Source organism: Falco biarmicus, chromosome 10 (assembly GCF_023638135.1).
Source record: "Falco biarmicus isolate bFalBia1 chromosome 10, bFalBia1.pri, whole genome shotgun sequence".
Taxonomy (NCBI): domain Eukaryota; kingdom Metazoa; phylum Chordata; class Aves; order Falconiformes; family Falconidae; genus Falco; species Falco biarmicus.
The window spans coordinates 23,764,054-23,784,179 of record NC_079297.1 but is presented as its reverse complement, the minus strand read 5'-3'; the positions used below and the strand labels follow the sequence as shown (position 1 = coordinate 23,784,179).

Genomic DNA, 20,126 nt, shown 5'->3' with positions numbered 1-20,126 from the left:
TCTCAGTCCCTGGAACTTAGGAAAGCCACTAAAGGTTCTGTTGTAACCTAAGCACAAATTCATGGTGCATGTCAAAGGTCCTGTATGGTGGTGGTGGGGTTATTGGTATTGATTTTTAAGGGGGTTTGGGTTGTTTAGTTGGTTGGTTGGTTTGGCTTTCCTAACTCAAAATGCTTGTGCAGCTGTCTGGATACAAACAGAACAAATGTTTCATCCTCTAGATACAGAGGAAATCTGTGAATTGGATATCCCTAAGAATCTCCTTGTATCTGTTATTAGGATCATGTCAAAACAGAAATAGAAAGCAGTAGTATTTTCATAACGATGAAAGTTTAAAATAGGCTGCCAAATGTAGAAGTGCTTGACATTAAGAATGCTTTTTTTAACATTAGAAAAAATATCCTAGCACTGGATGAGGTTTTTGAGTCAAGCAGGGGGTTCTGTTCCCATTTATTTCAGTAGGATTAACCTGACTGCATCCCAATTAATGTTGAAAACCACTTTTCCTTCTGGCACAGTAAACAGAAAGAGGAAACCACACCTTAGTGAAAGTGTATTATCTTAACTACCCTAGTACATTTATATGTTACTCCCTTTAAAGCTTTGCAAATATTTATTATGGCTGCTGGAAATGGCAAAAAAAGCTTCATAATATTAACATTATAAAAAATTCCATCCTGTCCTCTTGGAAGACAATAAAAAAAAATAATTAAAAATGCCATTCTCACAGGCTGTTCTACGTCCTATGAGTTCACTTCAGTTTCTGCCAATTTCTGAAAAATTTCTTGAGGCAGCTTTCCTGATTTGAAGCGGGGGGACTGAAATTCTGCACAAACCGGTTGACTTTCAACATAAATGAAACAAAAATGAAGGACTGTTCAGAAGCAACTTATACACTGCTAGACATTGCTAGTATATCAGAATAGCAATTTCTCTGCCTCTTGGAAATTGTTTACTAAATCTAAAAACCGGCAGCATCACTGACGTCTTTTCCCATAGCTGATGATGGAGAAATACTTGCAAAATGAATATGTAACAGTAAGACTTAATAAGCATCATAGGTTGAAAAAGGGACCTTTCGTTCACCTTCCCTTCGCCTCATAATTAACATTCTGAGTTAATGTATTTTTCGTGGTGTCACGGTGCTGCTTTGTACCTCACCTGCATTACGTGTGCCAGCAGGGATCGTATGTGCCTCCACGCAGGAGTGTGCAGGGGCAGATCTTTCCTCCTGACTTGCAGTCTCGAGGGACTGTGGTATTTCTGGCGAAGGTTGAATTTTTTTTCCCACTTCCATTTATTTAAGATTTTTTTTTTTTTTTTTTTTTTTTTTTAAGGCAAGGGAGAAGCCCCTGGTTATTGCACACGTGGTTTGTTAGCTTATTCTCTGAACTGGAGGTAAAATCCAAGTGAAGGAGAACTCTTGCCATAATTTTTATTATCTTTTTCTGTTACAGGGGAGAAGGGACCTTTACAGAGAGTGAGGGACAGTGCAATACGTTAGCTATGACACTGCTCCTTCGCTTAGCTAGATGGAGGTCACTGCCTCAGCTTAGCAAGATGTGAGCTACCATCATCATTTGCTTACTCGCCTAGTAGGTGCTTGAGGAGGCAGGCGTTCATTTATCACCTCTGGGCATCAAAATGATGATTTACAGGTTCCTGCTTGCACTCCTGCAGGCTGAGCTCTTCCTTTGGCAAAAAGAAAAGCAGTTGAAAGCAGTGAAACAGGTACTCTGACCATCTTCTTGGTGATGTGAGACACAACGTCATCACCTAAGTATTACCTATTTCCATGACTCAAACTCAGGCTAAGAGAAAGTTTCAGTACAGATAGATTCCAATGTTCAGAAGGGGACTGGATTAGGGATTTTTGATTTTGTTCTGTGGTATATGTAAGTAGCTTTTTTGTGATTATCTTTTATTTGATGTAATCTGTTTTCAGGCATTTTTCCTTCTCTCGGCAGTTAGTATTATTGCTGCTTTTCTTCACATACCCTACCTGTGACAGCAAAGCAGTTCTCTCACACAAAATATTAATTGATGGCCATATTTTGTAACACACAAAGAAAAAAAATCACCTTGCTTTATGAAATTAATCCACAAAACAGGTCCAGCAAGCTGAATTGAAGTACATTAGCGGTGATTCCATAGCCAGCAAAGCACAGATATTAAAACCCAAACTCACCCATAGAAGGTAAGACGCAGGAACCCGATCCTGTGGCCAAGTTTAACCAGCTCTCCCTGCCTGGCAGCAGCTCCCGTGAGCAGCACGATCCCGACTCTTTTCAGGGTGCACAGCCACTTGTATGTGCTTTCGTCGTTGTACATGACTTCTTCAAAAGGCAGTTTGGGAAGCTGCAGGTCTGAGCCCCAGTGCTGGCATTCTGAAAGGGAAAAGCACAGGGAAGCACGTGCTGAAGCTGGTTTAGCACCGAAGCTCAGGGCACAGGTGGAGGGTGGAGGGGGTGGGATTTACACACAGTTGTGAATCCACCCCCAACCCCGCAGTCAGAGGCACCTGGGACTGGGTCCTGAGGCTGCGCCGAGAACCAGCAGTCGGTATCGTGAAGTTCAGCAAAGCGTTGTAGTCAAATCTTAACCTGGAAGCTGAAGGAAAGACCATTTGAAAGGGAGATTTTTGTTAACTACATTAGAAACGTGCATATTCATTTTTCTGTCTGTAGCAGTGAACCACAAGAGTGAAATTTTGAAACTAAGACTGGTTTTGAATGTTTCTTGTCTAGGATAAAATACCATGGAGCACCGCAACATCTCCCCCAGACGTGTCGCTGTATGGACATATAACAACTAGCAGATTATATTCCTGATGAAGGAACAGGAGAAGACGCATCAGTATAACGGCTTGGAAGCAGAGTAACTACATGAATTGCAAAAATGTATGTTTTGCAATTTTTAAAATTTGAAAAAAGAAAACTGCAAAAATTTTCTGTTGTAGATTTGTCTTCATCAGATCATATTCTGTTATATTAAACTTTGCAGGATGGTGTTAATCCTTGTCTGTCTGCAGATTATTTTTTTTTTTTGTGAGCTTTGGACTTATTTCTGGAAGATGCAAAGACGTTAATAAAACCCGAGCGCTGCCAGAAGGTAAAGAAAATGATAGAGTGATTGTGTGATGAGCAAGAAATTATGTCATGCCCAATCTCGGACAAAATTAATTATAGGAGCGTACGACTGTGGAATAGCGGTAAAGCAGCCACACCATAACCAGCCCCTAAACAGCCCCTGTGCAGGAGGAGCCCCAGGGCCGCTGCTGGGAGCAGGCACCGACCTGCAGAAGGAAACTGCCCCCCAGCTCTTCCCTTCTCCCCCCCGAGCAGCGCAGGCGGCCAGCGCAGCCCCCAGGGCTGGCGGGGCGGGGAAATGGGGGCAGCGGCAAGGGAGAGGCCGCGCAGCCTCGTCCTGCAGGGGTGTCCCCCCGCCCCAGCTGGGGGCAGCTGGGCCGGCCTGTGAGTGGGTCCCTGCCACGAGTGGGTCCCTGCCACGAGTGGGTCCCTGCCGAGAGTGGGTCCCTGCCGAGAGTGGGTCCCCGCCGAGAGTGGGTCCCTGCCGAGAGTGGGTCCCTGCCGAGAGTGGGTCCCCGCCGAGAGTGGGTCCCTGCCGAGAGTGGGTCCCTGCCCTGAGTGGGTCCCTGCCCACAGCTGTACCTGCACCTTCAGACGCAGCCGGGGGCAGCCCGAGCGCCCGGGCGCTCCTGCGGGCACAGCCGTGCCCTGAGACCGTGCCAGGGTCACCCGAGGACAATCAGTCAGCCCTGGGGGGTACTCGAGGTCAAACCGGAGTTGTGCAAGGTCAAACTGAGGCCCCTGGGGTTACTCGAGGTGAAACCAGGGTTACCAGAGGTCAAACTGAGGCCCCCGGGGTTACTTGAGGTCAAACTGCCTTTTTTAGGAACACGCCGGGGTCATCTGAGGACACCAATTAGCATATGGGGTTACTAGAGGTCAACTTTACCCAAAATCTTGGACTCAGGGGTCATCTGAGGACAACCACTTAGCCCCTGGGGGGTTACTAGAGGGCAAACCGGGGTTACTCGAGGTCAAACTGAGGCCCCCGGGGTTATTTGAGGTCAACTTGAGGTTACTAGAGATCAAATCGAGGCCCCCGAGGTTACCAGAGGTCAAACTGAGGCCCCCGGGGTTACTTGAGGTCAAACTGCCTTTTTTAGGAACACGCCGGGGTCATCTGAGGACACCAATTAGCATATGGGGTTACTAGAGGTCAACTTTACCCAAAATCTTGGACTCAGGGGTCATCTGAGGACAACCACTTAGCCCCCGGGGGGTTACTAGGGGGCAAACCGGGGTTACTCGAGGTCAAACTGAGGCCCCCGGGGTTATTTGAGGTCAACTTGAGGTTACTAGAGATCAAATCGAGGCCCCCGAGGTTACCAGAGGTCAAACTGAGGCCCCCGGGGTTACTTGAGGTCAAACTGCCTTTTTTAGGAACACGCCGGGGTCATCTGAGGACACCAATTAGCATATGGGGTTACTAGAGGTCAACTTTACCCAAAATCTTGGACTCAGGGGTCATCTGAGGACAACCACTTAGCCCCCGGGGGGTTACTAGGGGGCAAACCGGGGTTACTCGAGGTCAAACTGAGGCCCCCGGGGTTATTTGAGGTCAACTTGAGGTTACTAGAGATCAAATCGAGGCCCCCGAGGTTACCAGAGGTCAAACTGAGGCCCCCGGGGTTACTTGAGGTCAAACTGCCTTTTTTAGGAACACGCCGGGGTCATCTGAGGACACCAATTAGCATATGGGGTTACTAGAGGTCAACTTTACCCAAAATCTTGGACTCAGGGGTCATCTGAGGACAACCACTTAGCCCCCGGGGGGTTACTAGGGGGCAAACCGGGGTTACTCGAGGTCAAACTGAGGCCCCCGGGGTTATTTGAGGTCAACTTGAGGTTACTAGAGATCAAATCGAGGCCCCCGAGGTTACCAGAGGTCAAACTGAGGCCCCCGGGGTTACTTGAGGTCAAACTGCCTTTTTTAGGAACACGCCGGGGTCATCTGAGGACACCAATTAGCATATGGGGTTACTAGAGGTCAACTTTACCCAAAATCTTGGACTCAGGGGTCATCTGAGGACAACCACTTAGCCCCCGGGGGGTTACTAGGGGGCAAACCGGGGTTACTCGAGGTCAAACTGAGGCCCCCGGGGTTATTTGAGGTCAACTTGAGGTTACTAGAGATCAAATCGAGGCCCCCGAGGTTACCAGAGGTCAAACTGAGGCCCCCGGGGTTACTTGAGGTCAAACTGCCTTTTTTAGGAACACGCCGGGGTCATCTGAGGACACCAATTAGCATATGGGGTTACTAGAGGTCAACTTTACCCAAAATCTTGGACTCAGGGGTCATCTGAGGACAACCACTTAGCCCCCGGGGGGTTACTAGGGGGCAAACCGGGGTTACTCGAGGTCAAACTGAGGCCCCCGGGGTTATTTGAGGTCAACTTGAGGTTACTAGAGATCAAATCGAGGCCCCCGAGGTTACCAGAGGTCAAACTGAGGCCCCCGGGGTTACTTGAGGTCAAACTGCCTTTTTTAGGAACACGCCGGGGTCATCTGAGGACACCAATTAGCATATGGGGTTACTAGAGGTCAACTTTACCCAAAATCTTGGACTCAGGGGTCATCTGAGGACAACCACTTAGCCCCCGGGGGGTTACTAGGGGGCAAACCGGGGTTACTCGAGGTCAAACTGAGGCCCCCGGGGTTATTTGAGGTCAACTTGAGGTTACTAGAGATCAAATCGAGGCCCCCGAGGTTACCAGAGGTCAAACTGAGGCCCCCGGGGTTACTTGAGGTCAAACTGCCTTTTTTAGGAACACGCCGGGGTCATCTGAGGACACCAATTAGCATATGGGGTTACTAGAGGTCAACTTTACCCAAAATCTTGGACTCAGGGGTCATCTGAGGACAACCACTTAGCCCCTGGGGGGTTACTAGAGGGCAAACCGGGGTTACTCGAGGTCAAACTGAGGCCCCCGGGGTTATTTGAGGTCAACTTGAGGTTACTAGAGATCAAATCGAGGCCCCCGAGGTTACCAGAGGTCAAACTGAGGCCCCCGGGGTTACTTGAGGTCAAACTGCCTTTTTTAGGAACACGCCGGGGTCATCTGAGGACACCAATTAGCATATGGGGTTACTAGAGGTCAACTTTACCCAAAATCTTGGACTCAGGGGTCATCTGAGGACAACCACTTAGCCCCCCCCGGGGGGTTACTAGAGGGCAAACCGGGGTTACTCGAGGTCAAACTGAGGCCCCCGGGGTTATTTGAGGTCAACTTGAGGTTACTAGAGATCAAATCGAGGCCCCCGAGGTTACCAGAGGTCAAACTGAGGCCCCCGGGGTTACTTGAGGTCAAACTGCCTTTTTTAGGAACACGCCGGGGTCATCTGAGGACACCAATTAGCATATGGGGTTACTAGAGGTCAACTTTACCCAAAATCTTGGACTCAGGGGTCATCTGAGGACAACCACTTAGCCCCCGGGGGGTTACTAGGGGGCAAACCGGGGTTACTCGAGGTCAAACTGAGGCCCCCGGGGTTATTTGAGGTCAACTTGAGGTTACTAGAGATCAAATCGAGGCCCCCGAGGTTACCAGAGGTCAAACTGAGGCCCCCGGGGTTACTTGAGGTCAAACTGCCTTTTTTAGGAACACGCCGGGGTCATCTGAGGACACCAATTAGCATATGGGGTTACTAGAGGTCAACTTTACCCAAAATCTTGGACTCAGGGGTCATCTGAGGACAACCACTTAGCCCCCCCCGGGGGGTTACTAGAGGGCAAACCGGGGTTACTCGAGGTCAAACTGAGGCCCCCGGGGTTATTTGAGGTCAACTTGAGGTTACTAGAGATCAAATCGAGGCCCCCGAGGTTACCAGAGGTCAAACTGAGGCCCCCGGGGTTACTTGAGGTCAAACTGCCTTTTTTAGGAACACGCCGGGGTCATCTGAGGACACCAATTAGCATATGGGGTTACTAGAGGTCAACTTTACCCAAAATCTTGGACTCAGGGGTCATCTGAGGACAACCACTTAGCCCCCGGGGGGTTACTAGGGGGCAAACCGGGGTTACTCGAGGTCAAACTGAGGCCCCCGGGGTTATTTGAGGTCAACTTGAGGTTACTAGAGATCAAATCGAGGCCCCCGAGGTTACCAGAGGTCAAACTGAGGCCCCCGGGGTTACTTGAGGTCAAACTGCCTTTTTTAGGAACACGCCGGGGTCATCTGAGGACACCAATTAGCATATGGGGTTACTAGAGGTCAACTTTACCCAAAATCTTGGACTCAGGGGTCATCTGAGGACAACCACTTAGCCCCCGGGGGGTTACTAGAGGGCAAACCGGGGTTACTCGAGGTCAAACTGAGGCCCCCGGGGTTATTTGAGGTCAACTTGAGGTTACTAGAGATCAAATCGAGGCCCCCGAGGTTACCAGAGGTCAAACTGAGGCCCCCGGGGTTACTTGAGGTCAAACTGCCTTTTTTAGGAACACGCCGGGGTCATCTGAGGACACCAATTAGCATATGGGGTTACTAGAGGTCAACTTTACCCAAAATCTTGGACTCAGGGGTCATCTGAGGACAACCACTTAGCCCCCGGGGGGTTACTAGGGGGCAAACCAGGGTTACTCGAGGTCAAACTGAGGCCCCCGGGGTTATTTGAGGTCAACTTGAGGTTACTAGAGATCAAATCGAGGCCCCCGAGGTTACCAGAGGTCAAACTGAGGCCCCCGGGGTTACTTGAGGTCAAACTGCCTTTTTTAGGAACACGCCGGGGTCATCTGAGGACACCAATTAGCATATGGGGTTACTAGAGGTCAACTTTACCCAAAATCTTGGACTCAGGGGTCATCTGAGGACAACCACTTAGCCCCCCCCGGGGGGTTACTAGGGGGCAAACCGGGGTTACTCGAGGTCAAACTGAGGCCCCCGGGGTTATTTGAGGTCAACTTGAGGTTACTAGAGATCAAATCGAGGCCCCCGAGGTTACCAGAGGTCAAACTGAGGCCCCCGGGGTTACTTGAGGTCAAACTGCCTTTTTTAGGAACACGCCGGGGTCATCTGAGGACACCAATTAGCATATGGGGTTACTAGAGGTCAACTTTACCCAAAATCTTGGACTCAGGGGTCATCTGAGGACAACCACTTAGCCCCCGGGGGGTTACTAGGGGGCAAACCGGGGTTACTCGAGGTCAAACTGAGGCCCCCGGGGTTATTTGAGGTCAACTTGAGGTTACTAGAGATCAAATCGAGGCCCCCGGGGTTACTTGAGGTCAAACTGCCTTTTTTAGGAACACGCCGGGGTCATCTGAGGACACCAATTAGCATATGGGGTTACTAGAGGTCAACTTTACCCAAAATCTTGGACTCAGGGGTCATCTGAGGACAACCACTTAGCCCCCGGGGGGTTACTAGGGGGCAAACCGGGGTTACTCGAGGTCAAACTGAGGCCCCCGGGGTTATTTGAGGTCAACTTGAGGTTACTAGACGTCAAATCGAGGCCCTGGGGGTTACATGAGGTTAAACTTGTCCTCTATTGCCCTCCCAGATGAAGTACAACCTCTGGCCCGTTATTTATGTGTCCCTGCTGATGTGCATGAACCATTTTGCAACGCATAGCAGAGCTGGAGGAGCTTCCTACCACTGGCGCTGCCTCCCACTTCCCTCTAGGTGTATTTTGCTTGTTTGTTTGTAACGTTGGTAAACCTTAACCATGTGGGATGGGGTTTTCTATGGCAGCATCCACCAAAAAGTTTCAGCAACAGCCGAAGTGGATCCAGAGCCTACAGCTGTGAAGATAAATCTACATCAGCCAAGTCAAAATTTTCACACTGGCTTAGTGGAGTAGCTTCAGTGCTTTTATTCTTTCAAGTGTCAATTTTGGCATGTAAGTTGGTCACATCTTAGGAACGTACACTGGCTATTCCTGTGAAACTTGTCAAGTTTGGCCAGTGCTTACAGCTTTGGAAAATATCACCTTGCAGATGCTCCACAGACATTTTTTTCAGTTTGGCAGCAAAATTGTCCCAATATTCCTTTCACCCTGAGCAGGCTCCACAGCTGGGGTGAAGGATATAGCAGCACCACTGCAAAACACAGATGAGGAAAGTAATATCTGTGTAAAATTAGCACACTCACATGAAACAAGGCCAAATACAGACCATCTGCGTGTTTCAAAAATTGTGTAATTCTAACTTCAAACTTCCATTCCCCTGGGACTCATCTCACCTGTCGCCTTCAGAATATTCTGAAGTATGAAAAGAGATATAATAATGATAAATAATACTGAGAAATCATAATGGTAAATAATACTAATACTAATAATATGATTGCTCTTCCCCAAGTGATGGGACGTGTCACTGACTTTCCCAGAGTGATGTATAACCGAGAATCAGCCCAATATTCATACTTTCCATTATTTCACAAATAATTTTCCACAAATTCAAATTACATTCATCTCATACCATTAGCATACAAGAGATTTAGAAAAAAATACTGATTGACTCATTTGTCCATGTGGAGAAGCTACGACAAATCGGGATGCTGCAGGAAGAACCTCTTTGTTAGCCATCTATTTAAAACTACTCCAGTCAGGTACATTTTAACATTTTCAGACACATTTGAAATCAAATTAATTTCTTTCAATAAAAGGCAGTGCTATAGCCACTCATTAGTACAGGCAAAGCCACATAATAACTAAACACCACATTTCTTTATTTTGGCCTCAGTATTCATAGGCCAAGATCAGTTTGTTAAAATAATAAAGATTGTTCCCCCCAGCCCATTTCCACCCCCCCCCTTCCAGACTAACCCTGCCAGACAACCCTAAAACAGGTATCACCTAAGTTTTAATGGCTCCAGTGCATTCAGCCAGGAACTCAAGGGATCGGTAATGTAAGACAGAAAGCAAAAAGGCAGGAAATTAATCATGGAACCCAAAGCACAGCTTCTCACCAGGACACTTTCTGGACTTTGCCAGTTCTTAATGCAATTAATTTTAATTTAATTTGTCTGTGCTACTGGCAGAGGACACTGGAAGCCACAGTTGTGGGTCACATTGGATACTTTACCACGAAAGGTGACTTTCCTCCACAGCTGAAAGATCTCCAGAGAAAGTCCTAAAATACCACGTGGTGTCCCTGGATCACTGAGCCCATCCTGGTCTTCTGTTTATTCATGGAGCATTTAAAATGGTACAGGGAGTTTAACATAGAACCGGGTTTAAAGCCAAGTGAAATGGCTGCCCGTGCACCTGAAAGAAAGCTGCTACAGGGACTCTGTAGTGATGTTATTGTTAACAAGCTGCATTTGTAAGCATTGTTAGTAAATTAAAAATGAAACAACTACAGGTTTACCAGTGTAAATGAATCTTAGGTCAAGATACAGCTTTTATTAAGCTGCCTTGCTAGAAGGCATCAGCAGTAATTGTTTTTTCCCTTGCATTTGCACTACTATTGTCTACGTATATTTATGATACCAGATACACACCCCACACATACCAGTAGCTCTAATATGGAAAAAGTTGTTATTAACAAGTGGTACTATTTCCTCAGAAACTGGTGTTTCTGTTGTAAAGCTGTTTTTAATGCTTATAACCGTAGCAAAAGATAATCTTTTGGGCTGACTATTTTTTCATGCCAAAGATTTCTTTCTTTGAATTTATGGAGAGAACAGTCAAGTCAAAAGGCTTGGCTGTACCTTAGAACAGAACTGAGCACGGCAGTACACTTTTTGCTCATGTTTGAAAAAAAAAATCCAGCAAAGGCTCTAATTCCTCTGATTTTAGTGACTGAGGCAATGTGAGAAATACATTTTGGTGAATCCCCCCCTACCCCAAGCTTGCTGAGGTCCAAGTCCACGAGGAGACTTGGTAGCAGACCTTCCTACAGCTTCCCAGCTGCAAGTGTCCCCACCGCTGTGCTGCCCAGGCACCTGCCTAGCCGCTGCCGGAGGCTGCCTGTGGATGCGGCCATCTGGGGAGAGACGAGAAGGAAAGATGAGGATGAGCTGAGCCATTCCCCTGCTCTCCGTTAAAGCCTCTGTCCCAGGCCCCTGAGAGGGGAAGAGGTGAACTGAACAGTGCGAGAAGCTGTCTAGGGAGGAGGAGGTGCATTACCTGGGGAAAAACTCAGGGAAGCTGAAGTGGGGACACTGACTGGTAGGAAGAAGGTGACTCTGGAGACTGAGTAAAAACTGCTGCTGGCTGCAGGGGAAACTGGAGCCAAGGAAGAGGAGCTAGGCTACCTGCTTGGCAACGACAGTTAATAGTTTAGTGACAGCAGCCTGGTGCTGGGAGCTGAAAACAAAGTGAGAGACCTCCAGAAGACACTGAGGCTGTCCTAACGGAATGACCAGAGCACAGACCCTTTTCCTCCCCTTTTGCATAAATAGCCAGAAAACGGCAGCAGATGCCTGGCACTGAGACGCAACCAGCGACCCCTCACAGGTAAGGTCTGGAGTTAAAACACTGCCCAGGGAGCAGCGTAATTTATTTCCTGAGGGGTGTACAGAGCAGAAGGTGCTGAGAGGAGGGATGGCCCCGGCCCAGAGCGCCACTGCTGCCGAGCTCCCAGGTTCCGCACAGACCTCTGCCCTGCTCCTACCTCACACACTGCTGCTACCCCCTGAAACGTTCGCACGGTGCATTTAGTTCTAATTCACAGGAAAAAATACTTTATCACTGAACAGAGAGCATGCAAGCCTTTATAACCCCGCACCATGACAGCACTCTGTCCCCTCCACAGATTTCAGCCGGGCTGGCTGCGGCAGCCACCGCTCACAGAGCTGCCAAGTGCCGCAGCTCAGCCGATTTCAGAAGCCGAAGAGCCCTGGTGATGGCGATACTACAGCCCCTTCGGTAACAACGCTGGGGCTGACATATTTGAGACTTTTTGTAGGGTATTAATAACTGTGTGTTAACTTGCAGGATGAGGAAATGAGGCGTGATCTGCCCGCTTGACCTGAAAAGCAGCGCTGCTGGCAGGTACCAAAGACCACTGGGACAGATACACCTGCCCTTCGACGTTACTGTAATGCACAGAAAGAGGTGTGAGGTATTTACCTTTTCCCCTGTATGAAAGAGCTATTTCAGATTTCTGTTCCCCGAATACAACACTCCCTTGCTCTCTTCTCATTAATTTCCACTTGTAATGTCTCACAAGTTTGCCAGTTTAGTGGTTTGTATGCACGAATAAACACATACACACATTCAAACTGAAGATGTCACACAGCAATGGGTAAACAGAACAAAGATGCTATCTTTCTTTTTTTTCTTCATAAATTTTGCATTGATTTTAGTATTTTGGAAAACTTAAAAAAAATAGTGTTTTAAGTCAAGCATTCTCTTGGATGTTGAATCAGAGCTCTTATTCTTACAGTAAAGATGTAATTTGGTTTTCCCTCGCTTTTATGTATTTAATTTGAAGCTGCTTATTCTTAAGAGAGTGCACAATAAAGCGTGAAAGGATTTTATCTATTTCATAGAATAACTGTTTTGTTTAAATCACATCTGCATCAGAGTTTACTTGGTATTTTATCTAATTTTCAGTTAACTTGCCCAATCATTGATCACAGAGATTACGCACTAGAAACGAGATCATAAACATTGCAAAATTCAGATGGCATAATTTATAAAACATCTATATGTCTCTCTATTCCAAAATCCTTTCAGCGGACAGGAGTAATAAAAACTATTCCAAGCAGGTTTCAGAATGAGAGCTCCGGGGATTCCACCTGGTGACTGAGGGACATGCTGTACTTCAAAAAGATGTAAAGAGCCAGGTTTGGGGGGTTCTTTTTCTTCTCTCTAGATATAGGTACCAAGTACAAAATGCAACGTGCTCATGAAAAAAGCAAACCCAGACACTACATAGTTACACATTTTTCAACAGTTGCAAAGTCTGCAAATTTCCAGCCAGTGGTGCTCCTCTCCCCTTTGGCTAAGGCTGGTTAAAGACTGTCCAAGAAACACAACGCACATACCCAAATAGAAGCTATCCACACAGACCATCTTTTATACTCTACCTCGTGTTTCAAAGCTGTTGTATGATTGACAAGCTGTTGAATTTCACAACATGTTCTCAAAAGGAAAAAAAGGTGCAATCCTTGAGGAGAGATGTAATCTCACCTCATTAAATTCCTTTTGGAGACCACTCCATGGCCTGCTACTCACTGCTCCAGTGTGTTTAACTCAATATACATCCTTTCACACACCTGATGTATGGGTGAAAAATAAAATATGAATGTTCTCCTCCTTCTCTGTTAAAAGTTATGAAATTTAAATAGCTTTAGGTATGCTGTGTGAACTGCCAAGAATATCCCTTGAAAGGCAAATTCAAGCTTCAGTGTTGGTGCAGGTAAATAACCACGTGAAAACTAATGGAATAGTTAAGTTTCATCTTTTCCTTCCTAATCTTTCTTGCTGTCTTGCTAATAAATATTTTCCCAATCTTCCTTACATAAAACAAGGGGTAGAGGAATTTTAGTATTTCAAGGAATGCACCAACAGGTCTTCCCCCACTTTGGGATATAAATGTATGTACCTGGAATTTAACTACAGCTCCAGGAGCCCCAGGCGTCCCCGAGTACACGGACTGTAGACTCCTCTTGTTCAAATTCCCAGTTCCCACCGTGCTTGCTAAAGGTTCCACCTAACACCGGGATGCCCCTTCTGCAGCCAATGGTGTTGGGTTTTGGGGTGGTTTTGGCTTTCGTTGCAAACACCCGCTTTGCAACAGCACTGCAACGGTGCACACTCAGCATACCCGCCTGGGACTGCCAACCCCTAGAGCAGATCTGGGGAGAACGTTCCAGCAACAGCCACCCAGCTGGCCTTCGTCCCCACCAGACCCCCTGCGGGGGAGGCTCTCACTTGGCCTCACATCTCCAGCCCTACGGAGCCGATTCAGACTGTTTCTGTAAGTAACATGCAAAAGCAGTCTTTTCTCTGTGTAAAAACAATCGGTGATGTGAATCCCGCCACGTACTGGGAATTTATCCTTTCCCAGACCCTGCAGTGTATCCAGGAGTCAACACTGCCTACTGGCTGAGATGTTTAAGCTTTACAGTACCACTACAACATGGAAATTGCAAAATTTCAAGGAAACAGAACTGTTCACTGATACTCTCCAGGCAGCTATTAAAACTGTCAAACGGTTCAAATAAAGCAGCTTCTTAGGCATTTTTCAATGTTTAGCTATTCTGTATTAAAAAAAAAAAAAAACCCAAAAAACCCCAAAAAACCAACAAACACCAAAACAAAACAAAGATAGAAAGTGGTAAATACAGTTAAATCCTGCCTGGCCAGGCTATAAACTCTGTTCTCAAAGTTCCAGTTTTCCCACAGGAATTCACTTCCAGTGAGAAGTGCAGCCAGCGTCCTTAGTAGTTTGTGTTTGTTTTTCTTTTTAAAAGTGTAGGCTGGTACACAAATTCTTATAAATCCTACCTCATGTTTCAGAGAAGAAAGGCTCCAAGTTCCCAGCCCTTCAGTGGCATCTTGATGCAGCCAAGAGCTTAGTCTTTCAGCTACTGCAGGAGTAACCTTTCCCCCTTGACATTTGCCAATGTACTCTGTAATGACACATGCCAAAAGCTGAAAATGGCTTTTGTACAGCTCTAAGTATTACTAATCTTGGGAAATGTTTGAAACGCAGCAGCAGTTGGTATCTGGGAGGAAAAAAATCCAGTGCAGCTTGTAAAGTTGTTGATATTAAAACATGGCTCACCTCAGGTCTTAAAATCTTCCTTTTAATTTGAAACATTTTATAGTTTATCTGAGCTCCAATTTTTACCTATTCTGAACAGCATTAAGAAAACCTGTTCACATAGGTGCACATGCTTTTGTATAGTGATGTATCCACCATGAACGTGGAAACAAACGGTTCCTCCTCTCGCTCCCCCTGCTCCCTGCACTTGAATCATTCACTGTTTCTAGACTAGTGATCATGCACAGTGCTTTCCAATGGGCACTTTGTAGTCTTTCTTCATGTATAGTGCCCAAAATTGACACACGCTCTGGAAACCTTACTCCATCAACAGGAGCAGAAGGACTATTTGATCTTTTCTGCAGGTTAGGCTTCTCTTTGGGCTCAGCTGAAAGCAATGTCAGCCCTGAGCCCAAAAGTCTGCCAGCACAGGCTCAGATTCAGCCTGTGATCAGCACCAAGCCCACCCCACGCGGGCGGTCCTTTCTCTATCTTGCACTCAAACAGCTGCCGAGCTGCAGCATCCCACAGGAAACCCTGGTGCCATGACTGTGGTTGCTAAAGAAATATGATGGAGTCAAACTGCAGAGAGTGGTTTGGCTTAGATGCTTTTACTACATTGCTGCTGGAGCCTGAGCATTAGGCTAGATGAACAGGTCACCAGACTCATTAAAGCATTAAAGCATTTTTTACATTTTTACCATTTCTCCTATTTGCCAAGGTCATTTAGAACTGCAACCCTGATCCTTCAACACATTTCCAGTCAATCTCTGGTTGGTGTCATCTGCAAGTTTAATGCGGTTATTTCTTTCTATCATAGTCATGGATGAAAATAAGGAACAGTATTTCAGAAAGCACAGACCTTCGCAAAGCCCATCTTGATATATCGTTCTGCCTTGACGGTAAACCATTACAGCTACTCTTTGACTGTTTTTTAAAGATGACACGTTTCCTTAGCGCATTCATGAAAATTTCATATGCAACAGTGACAAACGCTTTATGCTAAGAATATGAATCTGACCACTTTTTTTAATACTAAATATGCCAAAGAAAACAATGAAAAACAATCAAAAGACAAAGTTGCATACTCAGAGCACAAGCCAAACCACTGTCTTCACTACACAGCATAAAACTTTCAAAATATTAGAAAGGCATAATCACCCTGAACAGAAGAAGCAGATAAAATTTCAGAGCCATAACTAAAATAAAGTGGTTCGTTTGCAGGAATAAAGCCACAGAAAATGGGGTGAAACTTGCAGCATTTACATACCAGCTCAAGGCTGAAAGTGTAATAAATGTTTTTATTATTAGCAAAGTGGAAATTGGCTGAGAATCATACTGCCTTCCTGCAGCTGACTATCGGATGATTACTTATACCAGGTGCATACAGTAAATTGCAGAGTAGATTATATGGGGACTTCCTCATCATTTTAGCACAGAATTTCCTACAGCCTTTTTAATCTTTATGCTTTACATATTAGTAATTTTAGGGGTTTTTTGAGGGAGATCTTTGAGCTTGATTCAAACATATGGGCACCAGTTTTAATCCTTCTAGTAGCTGCAACAGATCGGAGGTCTGATTTCTAACACTGATGTCTGACATACACATGAACTATTTTTAAACAACTCCTATTTATTTGCATGAAAAGCAGGGAAGGAATTCTCCTGACTGGTCCCAGAGACCATTACAGCCAGGTAAGTCCAACAGTAGTAGGACAGAGACAAGTAATAGGGCTACACTAAAATAGGCAGCATTTATAAAGATCTCCTTCTCCACAGTCCCAGACAAAAATGTTAGTATGCTGCCCAATATTTACAACTTGACAAATTATCAGGTCCATAATTCTTTGGAAAAGGGACAGGAAAGCATACATCATAAAACCAAAAAAGAAAAGATCCTGTGATGTGAAGATATTTAAGTTCTTCCATTTAACAATATTTTTAAGAAGTCTATATAAAAGTCTTTGAAAATTCTGCATCCCACAGGGCATGTTATTCTCTCATATACTGAACAAAAGGAACTTTATTCCCATTTTTATCCACAAAGACCCTTCAGCCTGAAAATCTATCAAGAAGCTGCACTGAACAGAGACTGTATTTCTTGCCAGTCTTTCCTGGTGGTAATTGATCCCACTCATGTTCTTCATTATTTTATCATGTCAGCATAGCATGTTTTCTCCCGCTGCGTAACCACAGTTCATATAGTTTCCATTGTACTACAGTAGAAATCTAAGAACATACGGGCTGAAAGCTGAAGGGGTAAGAAAGATAGGAATGAGCCATTAGTGCCTGGGTAGCCTTAGGTCTCACTTGCACAGCACAGCTGCAGTAGCCAGGTTAAAAATCTTGATGTTTACAAAGGTAGCTGAACAATTCGTAAGGGACAAAACCAAAGGCTTTGTAGAATTATTTTGTGTCTTCATTGATCATTCACATTATGACTAATAAAGCTACAGATCTACAAGCTTTGCAAAATGGTAAGAATTAAATGTGTTTGAAAGAATTAATGAGTCACCGTCTCTTTCAATTTCAGAAAAATAAAATGGGGGTGCAGGGGAGAAAAAAAGAATCCCATTTCTTGATCAGACTGGGTTAGTCATAAAAAGTCACCTATACTGGACTTTGCACAAAATGAGAAGATGGCCTTTGCTCAGTTCCTGCAGATGGCATACAGGCATCAATGAACACTCGGAATTATTCAGCATTTACTGTGCAAGCTGGGTCAGTGCTGGTTAAAGCTTTCTGTACTGGAGTCATGTGGGAAAGGAAGTCTAGACAGCATAGATTAATTTCCTTAATCTAAAATTAATTTGTCTACAATGTGTGCTTTAATGTTTGCTGAAGGCCAAGTGTATTTTTGCTGTATTGTGAATTATGTCTATGGCACCCTAAATTGTGGTGCAGCTCTTATTAATTACTACAGGATAAATTTTCAAATGACCGAACTCTTTTAGTAAAATATAACTTTTAACTTCTTCCTCTTGAAATTATAATCTCTCAGGACCTAACAGAGAAATGGAAAGCACTACTGATGCTGTTAACATTCTGACTCAAACTTTGGTGGAGCTGGATACACACCCAGCATCATTTTATCACATTTTAAAGGACAATCATAATCTGAAATCTTTAACCTCAAGTTAAAACCTTAACCTAACCTAAGGTCAAAAATATTAAGTAGCACCAGGTACTACCTCTGCTGAATCTTCTTCTCTACCCAAAAGGAAAATATAACTGTGATGTTATTGAACTTTTTTTTCTCCCACATCCTATTGATGGGATGCCAGTGTGCTGGAAAATAATCCTCAGCAAAAGCAATGTCATGAGAGGCTGGGTACTGGAAAGCACCTGTATACTCAATGTCTTCCACAAGCTTCCTCCACCACACACACAATCTGAGTTACAGAGAGACTGCACGAGGTAGTAAATCACTCCTGTAAAGTTCGTTGGGGAGGACACAAGTAAACAGGAGGGGAAAAAAAGTTATCTTTGAAACACCATAGCTGGAGAAGTAGAAGATGGCTCTTTTGTTGCTCTTATAAACAAATACCAGACTTTGCATACTACACAGACAGGATCTGGCAGTGTTTTTAAAAGCAGAATCTTGATGTATTGCCACAGAGCTATAAGAGCTATTTATAGTCACTTCCATCATGCAGTGCAAATCTGACCTACTCTTCTGTGGGGAGCTGACCCTGGCTGGGGGCTGGTGCCCACCTAAGCTCTGTCAGTGCCCTCCTCAGCCGGGCAGGGGAGAGGGAGCACAGCACCAGGCTGGTGGGTCGGGACAGGACAGGGAGATCGCTCCTACCATCGCTGTCACGGGCGAAACAGACTCAACTGGGGGAAAACTACTGTGATACCATTCAGATCAGAGCAGGGTAATGAGAAATACGAACAAATGTCAGAACACCTTCTCCCCACCCTTCCCTTCCTCTCAGGCTCAGCTTCACTCCCGATTTCCCTCCCGCCTCCCCCGAGCGGCGCAGGGGGATGGGAATGGGGGCTGCGGTCAGTCCATCCCACCCCACGGTGTCTCCGCCGCTCCTTCCTCCTCACGCCCTGCCCCTGCTCCAGCCTGGGGTCCCTCCCACGGGAGACAATCCTCTACACACTCCTCCGGCGTGAGCCCTTCCCCCGGCCGCAGCCCCTCACCCCCTGCCCCGGCGTGGGTCCCCCCCGGTGGGTGCCGTCCTTCAGGCCCAGCCTGCTCCGGCGTGGGCCCCCCCGGGTCACGCGTCCTGCCAGCGACCCTGCCCCAGCCTGGGCTGCCCAGGGGGTCACAGCCCCGTCGGGCACCCCCTGCCCCGGCGTGGGGCTCTGCCCCCCCATACCCTCCGTGGGCTGGGGGCACAGCCTGCCCCGCCGGGGGCTTCCCATGGGCTGCCGGGAACCTCTGCTGCGGCGCCTGGAGCCCTCCTGCTCCTGCTGCACCGGCCTCAGTGTCAGCTGTTGCTCTCACAGTCTCACTCCTCTCTTCAACTGTTTTTTTTTGTGCAGATTTCCCCCCCACCACTTCTTAAACACGCTATCCCAGAGGCACTACCACCATTGCTGATGGGCTCAGCCTCGGCCAGTGGTGGGTCCGTCTCAGAGCCATCTGGCACCGGCTCTGTTGGACATGGGGGAAGCTTCTGGCATCTTCTCACAGAAGCCACCCCTGTTGCCCCCTGCTGCCAAAACCTTGACATACAACCCACTATGTCTTCTTTTTGGATTTGACATATGACTAACATCTTTCTTTTTGAATCAGAAATGATGAAAAAACATAAAAGCAACACCCAAAGCAAGTAACTTACTTTCAAAAAGACAGAAAAAAAGAGGTAGCCACAGCTACCCCAATGTCAGCAGTGAAGGTTAACCTCAAACTACAGCAGCCTAGTGTGCTTGCTCTTGTATTTGTTGAACCAGCACGCAGGGCTGGCATTCCATCTCATTGTCCGTAATACTATCCTGCTGGGATATGATTAGCTACTTAAGGGCCTGTAATTTCCAGTGTGTGACTCCACTGACCAGAAGGAAGCAAATTCTAAACCTACCCTGATACACAATGAGAAACAGGTCTTATACAGCCAGCCAGCAAACTCACACACTTTGTAACTGTAGCCTTTTTTTGCAACAGAAACCTGAGAAAAGCTGGGAGAAGCTGTCCGCCACAAGGAGCCAGCTCTGCTCTGAGAAGTGAGAAAGAGCAGAATGACACTACTGAGCAAAGCCAGAGTTAACGCGGGCCCTTACTTAGTACAACTTCTATAAACATATTTCTTCAGATATGGCATGGAAAACAGAATTTACAAAAGCATTGCCCAAAGAATAAAACATGTCTTTGGGGTATATTTTACCTGGACCACTCCAGTGCAGAAGAGCGGTAGCCAGTGGGAGAACTGGC

General features: G+C 46.3%; 1 protein-coding gene and 2 long non-coding RNA genes across 6 annotated transcripts in view; 1 reads left to right on the top strand and 2 right to left on the bottom strand.

The window, feature by feature from the left end:
• LOC130155990 (uncharacterized) overlaps positions 1-3,499 on the top strand; it is a 41,784-nt gene extending 38,285 nt beyond the window's left edge. For 2 of the 3 annotated variants that reach the window (XR_008824285.1, XR_008824284.1), the window contains one exon: positions 2,748-3,499. This is a non-coding gene — a long non-coding RNA (uncharacterized LOC130155990). Of the gene's footprint in view, positions 1-2,111; positions 2,191-2,747 lie in introns of those variants that run through there. The other variant, XR_008824286.1, reaches the window with a different exon arrangement.
• BBOX1 (gamma-butyrobetaine hydroxylase 1) overlaps positions 1-20,126 on the bottom strand; it is a 42,889-nt gene that overhangs the window by 12,242 nt on the left and 10,521 nt on the right. For both annotated transcript variants that reach the window (XM_056354047.1, XM_056354044.1), the window contains exon 5: positions 2,189-2,387. In XM_056354047.1, the coding sequence (XP_056210022.1) occupies positions 2,189-2,387 (199 nt within the window). The remainder of the gene's footprint in view (positions 1-2,188; positions 2,388-20,126) is intronic.
• Positions 8,872-18,661, bottom strand: LOC130155992 (uncharacterized). Its single transcript, XR_008824288.1, has 2 exons — positions 14,482-18,661; positions 8,872-9,121 (listed from the first exon to the last, which is right to left on the bottom strand). It is a non-coding gene; the product is annotated as an uncharacterized LOC130155992 (long non-coding RNA).